Source organism: Pinus tabuliformis, chromosome 1_2, assembly GCF_031772625.1.
Source record: "Pinus tabuliformis cultivar Carrire ecotype Pingquan chromosome 1_2, CPIR1, whole genome shotgun sequence".
NCBI classification, from domain to species: Eukaryota; Viridiplantae; Streptophyta; class Pinopsida; order Pinales; family Pinaceae; genus Pinus; species Pinus tabuliformis.
The window spans coordinates 637,877,245-637,883,727 of record NC_142298.1 but is presented as its reverse complement, the minus strand read 5'-3'; the positions used below and the strand labels follow the sequence as shown (position 1 = coordinate 637,883,727).

Below are 6,483 nucleotides of genomic sequence, written 5' to 3'. Positions count from 1 at the left end.
AGAGAAATGTGAGTGCCCCACATGCACCTAACCCTTTTTATCTTTCCAGGTTTCCTTGACCATAAATAATAGACTAGCTTAACTTTGTTAGCATACTCTTCATTTGAAAAAACCTTTGTTCCATACTAGGGAATGGCTAAAGGAAAAGGAAAAGAAAAAGTTAAATACGGAAACACTTTGCGCTTTCTTTTACCATTCCCTCCAAGACCTATTCTTCATTGTCGATGCAGGACAGTTATCAATTTCTCATTAACGATATTATAGCTGAGGTTGAAGGGATACGTGACTGCCTGCCTGATTCTGTGTAGCTGGATTGCAATCGGAGGAGCAAAGATGGAGGAAGTTATTGTTAAGGAGCTTGCAGACAAATTGTCATCTATGTTAGCTGAAAAAATCGTAGAAGAGGTATGGCTAGTTACTAGTTTCAAAGAAAGTTTTGAATTCATTTCTGAGGAGGTTAACTCCATTAAATGCCTGTTGACGGATGCAAGAGCAACCAGGACCTCCAATTCGAGTTCACTGACCAATTGGCTTAACAGACTTGAGGATTTTCTCACTGATGCAGTCGACATAGTAGAGGAATGCGAGCAGCGCAGGTTTGGTTTTCTCAACATAATATTCCGATACCGAATGGGCCGGAGAATTAGGAAATTGAGGGAAAGAATCACAATGATACACACGGGTGCTAAATATCTCAAATATCTAACATCCCTCAACGCTACTACTGTTGGTGTTCAAGCACTCAATGCATATATTGAATCTTCAGAAGAAGATAAGAGGAGAAAATCTAGTGCTCTTCTATCTCAATTTCAAGCTGTGGGAATAAAGCAAGCTACTGATAAGGTCAGTGGATGGATATTGGAAGATGGATTTAAAGTGATTGCTATTGTGGGTATGGGAGGATTGGAAAAAACTCTTCTGGTGCAAGAGGTATTCAACAGTCAAAAGGTCAGAGACAGTTTCGACCATCCAGAGACAGTTTCGACCATCTAGTTTGGCTTACAGTATCACCCAAGTTTGTGGTTGAAGAGCTGCTGCTGTTGACATGCAGACAGATTAAGGAAACAGAAGGGGGTGAAAAGGGAATTAAGGAGAGAATTAACAAATATTTTGAAGGAAAGAATAAAAATCTAGAACTGAAACGTTGTTTATTTGTTTTAGACGACGTGTGGGATAAGAAAGCTTGGGAAAAGATAGGGTTGCAGTTTCCACTGGAGAGCAAAACTAAGGTCGTTGTCACCACCCGTGATAACAAAATTGCATAGGCCATGCAGGCTAGTCGAATTCATCGGAGTAGTCTACCTAGGCGGAGTAATGGCCCGGTTTCCGTCACTGCCCGGAAAATCGTCCGGCTCCGGCCGCTGGCAATCCCTCCGCCCTCTGCCACCCTCCTTCTCCGCCACCCTCCCCTGGAAATCCTGACATTCCATGACAGAAAATCTGATCGGAGGTGGAAATCCTGACATCCCCCAACATATCAGATCCGAGCTGGAATTGCAGCAGCGGAGAGTTATTGCCATTTCCAATTCGAAATTGCGATCCTGCAGGCTGCTCACTCAACTTCCTCCTCGACTCGGCGCCTCCCGCTCTGCAATTCCTCCGCTCTGTCGATAAAATAAGTTGCCCAAGGTCGGCTCTCAGGTTTTTCCAATGGGCGAAACTACAACCAGGGTTCAAACACGCCCCTTCAAATTATGACAGGCTTGCCAATATTCACGGCCGCTCTAAAGACTTTGAAGCCCTGAAGAGGGTTTTGTTAGAGATATCAGCTGTGTACAACACTTATTCTGCCAAAACATTTTCTTTCGCCACTGCCTGGCATGATGATCCGGATATGCTGAATGAAGTTATGGAAATGCTTGAGAAGCTGGAGCATAGTCCCAGAAGAGACGCTTATGAAATGTTTATTGCGGTTCTCTGTCAAAAGAATCATGCCAATGTAGCCTTAGTGGTATTGGAAAAGATGGGGAGTAGAGGTTGTGTTCCGAGAATGCAGACTTATTGCCCACTTATCTAGGTGTACTGTCAGAACAACCAGATGGATAAGGTACATGAGATTTTTGTTATGTTGAAAGACTGTCCTCCTGATCCCATTTGCTTTCATATTGTTTTGAGTGCACTTTGTAATAGGAAACAATTTGCAGAAGCAGTCGAATTTCTTACGAGAATGGTTAATATGGGCTGCAAACAAGATGCAATTACATATGATATAATGATTCGTGCTGCCTGCAATTTAGGGAAAATCGAAGGTGCGCTTAAGCTCTTTGATAGATTGAAAGAAGAAGGGCTTATGCCTTTGCATCATACTTACCTGTATATTCTTGAGGGACTCTACCAGATCAGAGGTTTTGACCGAGCACATTCGTTCCTGATTCAGCACAGTGGAAGGAATCTCATGACAACAATTAAGCTAGAAACTAGTCGATTGTGTCTTAATTGGAGAGTGTTTATTTTGTCTTGGAGTTGTGCAATGTTTATTTTGTTGAATTGGCATCGGCCAACATGGATTTTAATGAGCCAGTGTTAGAGCCTGTCGCTTTTGATGATGGTGACACTTTAGATGGGTTATCCTCCACACTAGCAGATGCAGAGATGACATTAGATACAAAGGAGGAGGATGCAGTAGAGGAGAGCAGTGGTGACCATGATGATGAATACAGTGGCGCTAATTTTGATTATGAGGATTGATGACTCATGAACTAACTACTGCCTTCAGGGTTGTAGTTGTTTTGTATTTGCCATTGGCATTGCTACTACCTATGTAACATCGTACACATTTTGATTTTGATGACTTAATGAGAAAACTACAATATCTTCTCTTTCTCCTATTGGACCATTGATGAATATGTATTATGATTTATCATTTATGTCACACTTGTATTTGTATGCATAATGTTAGTTTGTAAAACTTACATTTAGATGAAGATCTGTGTTTGAATCAATGAATTTGTATCATGAATAAGAATTTGTGTAAGAAATATCTAATTTTTAATATATATATATATATATATATATATATAGCGTGTCCTATGTGTCCTGTTCCGGGGGGTCAACGTGTCTGTCTTCGACACTCGAATTCCACTTGAATTCTTGTGTCCTTCGTGTCCCCATGTTAGTGACTTAGGTAAATAGTCATTTTCTAGTAACATTGCCATTTGCATATAAGCTATTTCAGATTAGCCTTTTTATTGTAATGGATAAGTCAAATCTAATATTTAGAAAATAGTATGTATTTGTATATTGATTTGGAAAATTTTGAATGAAGAAAGGTGAACATCCCCCTGAATAGTGAAAATTTCAGGCCTCAACACATAACCAACAAAATTTGTGAAAAGATTACCAGATACATCTTACTGTTCTTTAAAAACCTCCAGATACAAATCCAGCAAATGGAAACAAAGCCCTGCAGAAGCTATACTAACAACTTAATTTACATTTTGTCTGCAGAGCAGCAAACGCAATGAGGGAACCTGCAGATTTTATATTTTGTCATATGAAACAAAACCAAATAGCACATGGATATATTGAAGATTGCTTTGTTGCAAAAGCAGTGATCATACATGGTAATTTTTTATACTCAATCACTGGATTTGTTCACAAAAAACTACTTAGTTTTTAATAAGACAATACTCAGTCACTCGATTTGTTCACACAAAACTACTAATTAAGGCATTGTGTGTTTGGAATACAACTGAGTATCATATTTTGAAACTTACATTCAGAGTGCACACTCCACCTATGAAACTGGAAAAACACAAAAATATTATCATGTTTCTTTAAGCCATGAACATAGGAAAATAAAACACAGTTTTGTTCCAAAAATACCATGAACAACAAACACTAAGTTAATAATACAACACTATTTTGTTGTATTTAACCACTGTGGAATAACTTATCCATCCATGAAAAGCGGACCCGAAGATAAAATTTCCTTAGCTTCACTGGATTAATGTACAGCCCATGAAAACGTTCTACACTATATAACACATTCTACACTATCCTTATGATCGTGTTTGTTTCATTTAAGCTGCATCAATCAAAGCCCTTAGCTTTCATTTCCTTCATGAGATTGCCTGCTATTTGCCCTTGACCTGATTTGCGAGAAAGTCCAATTAAATGTATATAGTTCATCGAATCCAGTGTGCGATTCCTTCCACTGTGCTGAATCAGGAACGAATGTGCTCGGTCAAAACCTCTGATCTGGTAGAGTCCCTCAAGAATATACAGGTAAGTATGATGCAAAGGCGTAAGCCCTTCTTCTTTCAATCTATCAAAGAGCTTAAGCGCACCTTCGATTTTCCCTAAATTGCAGGCAGCACGAATCATTATATCATATGTAATTGCATCTTGTTTGCAGCCCATATTAACCATTCTCGTAAGAAATTCGACTGCTTCTGCAAATTGTTTCCTATTACAAAGTGCACTCAAAACAATATGAAAGCAAATGGGATCAGGAGGACAGTCTTTCAACATAACAAAAATCTCCTGTACCTTATCCATCTGGTTGTTCTGACAGTACACCTGGATAAGTGGGCAATAAGTCTGCATTCTCGGAACACAACCTCTACTCCCCATCTTTTCCAATACCACTAAGGCTGCATTGGCATGATTCTTTTGACAGAGAACCGCAATAAACATTTCATAAGCGTCTCTTCTGGGACTATGCTCCAGCTTCTCAAGCATTTCCATAACTTCATTCAGCATATCCGGATCATCATGCCAGGCAGTGGCGAAAGAAAATGTTTTGGCAGAATAAGTGTTGTACACAGCGGATATCTCTAACAAAACCCTCTTTAGGGCTTCAAAGTCTTTAGAGCGGCTGTGAATATTGACAAGACTGTCATAATTTGAAGGGGCGTGTTTGAACCCTGGTTGTAGTTTCGCCCATTGGAAAAACCTGAGAGTCGACCTTGGACAACTTATTTTATCGACAGAGCGGAGGAATTGCAGAGCGAGAGGCGCCGAGTCGAGGAGGAAGGTGAGTGAGCAGCCCGCGGGATCGCAATTTCGAATTGGAAATGGCAATAACTCTTCGCGGCTGCAATTCCAGCTCGGATCTAATCTATGAGGGGATGTTAGGATTGCCACCTCCGATCGGATTTTCTGTCAAGGAACGTCAGGGTTGCCAGGGGAGGGTGGCGGAGAATGAGGGTGGCAGAGCTAGGGGAGGGTGGCGGAGGGCGAAGGGATTGCCAGCGGCTGGAGCCGGAGGATTTTCCAGGCGGTGACGGAAACCGGGCCATTCCTCTGCCTAGGTAGACTACTCCGAATTCATCATATGGAATTTTTGTCGGAGAATGACAGCTGGAAATTGTTCTGTATTCATTCCAATTTTCCAGACAGTCCAGAGGGAAGTAATTCTACGTCGTCAGAGCATCCAACGAGTGGGGTCACCAGCGTCAAATTGTCAAAGCATCCAATGACTCGCGTCACCAGCATCGCCCGAGGTATTGTACATAAATGTTCTGGCTTACCTTTGGCTATAAAAACAATAGGAGCCTCCATGGAAAGCGTTAGAAGGCTTCCTAATGAATGGGAATCCATCTTGGATCGTCTAAATGGAGCAGAGTCCATAACCAAGAGTGTTATGCCCTCCCTCAGGTTAAGCTACGAGGCATTGCCTGATCCTCTCAAACCCTGTTTTCTTTACTGTTGTTCCTTTCTGTTAAGCTCCATTAATTTTGCACAATTGCTGCCTACAATTATGGAATTTAAATTGCAGTCTTTCCTTAACTTATGGAAACCAACTGCAGTAGTTTCCTTAAGTTAAGAAAATCAACTGCAATTACTAAATATATTATTGGGAGCTACTAAAGTGGTCCATTACTTTGATTCGAGTTCTCTGCCTTAATCTGTGGGACATCTAACACATAGCTATTAGAAGCTTGATGGAAGCTTAGCTATAAACTCATCTATTTGGTCCCCAAGCTCAGATCTCAATCCCCTTCAGTTTTTCACACCATCTAGCTAAGATAGCAGAGCTTGGAAGTGCCTTCAGATTTTCTGCATTCTTTTCCTTTTGCTTGCGCAGCTGGAGCGTGGTTTTTTAGAAAGAAGTTGCATCAAGAGTTTCACCAATGGCTGGAGGTAATTCGTATCCCTGGGCATTAAGTTACAACGATTCTTTCAGTTATTCCGCATATAGAATCACTGTCTCAAAATTCTAACATTTGGTCATAGAGTTGTGTGTCAAATGCTTGGTGTTGAAAAACATAAAGAGAGAGATTTATTCAAAGTCGATAACGGGTGTGTGATTAAAGTTTTTTTTTTTTTTTTTTTGTGGGGAATTTTAAAGTGAATTAGAGTTTTGGATTTAATGCAATACGTTTTTCATTTCTGTACAAATTCATTCTATCTTCAATTATAGACAATTCTTCTACTTCTTTTCCCTTATCCTGAGGGAAAAGGGCTGCCAAATCGCTGCGGTTGACTAATCACTTTCAACAACCGAAAACCTGTCTACAGCCTAAACTTGTATTGCTG

General features: G+C 40.4%; 2 protein-coding genes and 1 pseudogene across 2 annotated transcripts; 2 read left to right on the top strand and 1 right to left on the bottom strand.

Annotated features, from left to right (window-relative positions):
• The first annotated feature begins 333 nt into the window (after positions 1–333).
• LOC149207263 (putative disease resistance protein RGA4) lies at positions 334–993 on the top strand. The gene has a single exon (XM_089397985.1). It carries the CDS (start codon positions 334–336, stop codon positions 991–993), a length of 660 nt encoding a protein of 219 aa, XP_089254111.1.
• A 321-nt stretch (positions 994–1,314) lies between these two features.
• Positions 1,315–2,527, top strand: LOC149207262 (pentatricopeptide repeat-containing protein At1g06710, mitochondrial-like; annotated as a pseudogene).
• A 1,391-nt stretch (positions 2,528–3,918) lies between these two features.
• Positions 3,919–5,243, bottom strand: LOC149207261 (pentatricopeptide repeat-containing protein At3g56030, mitochondrial-like). The gene is made up of 2 exons (XM_089397984.1): positions 5,089–5,243; positions 3,919–5,038 (listed from the first exon to the last, which is right to left on the bottom strand). Exons 1-2 carry the CDS (start codon positions 5,241–5,243, stop codon positions 4,033–4,035), a joined length of 1,161 nt encoding a protein of 386 aa, XP_089254110.1. The 3' UTR covers positions 3,919–4,032.
• Positions 5,244–6,483: the final 1,240 nt, after the last annotated feature.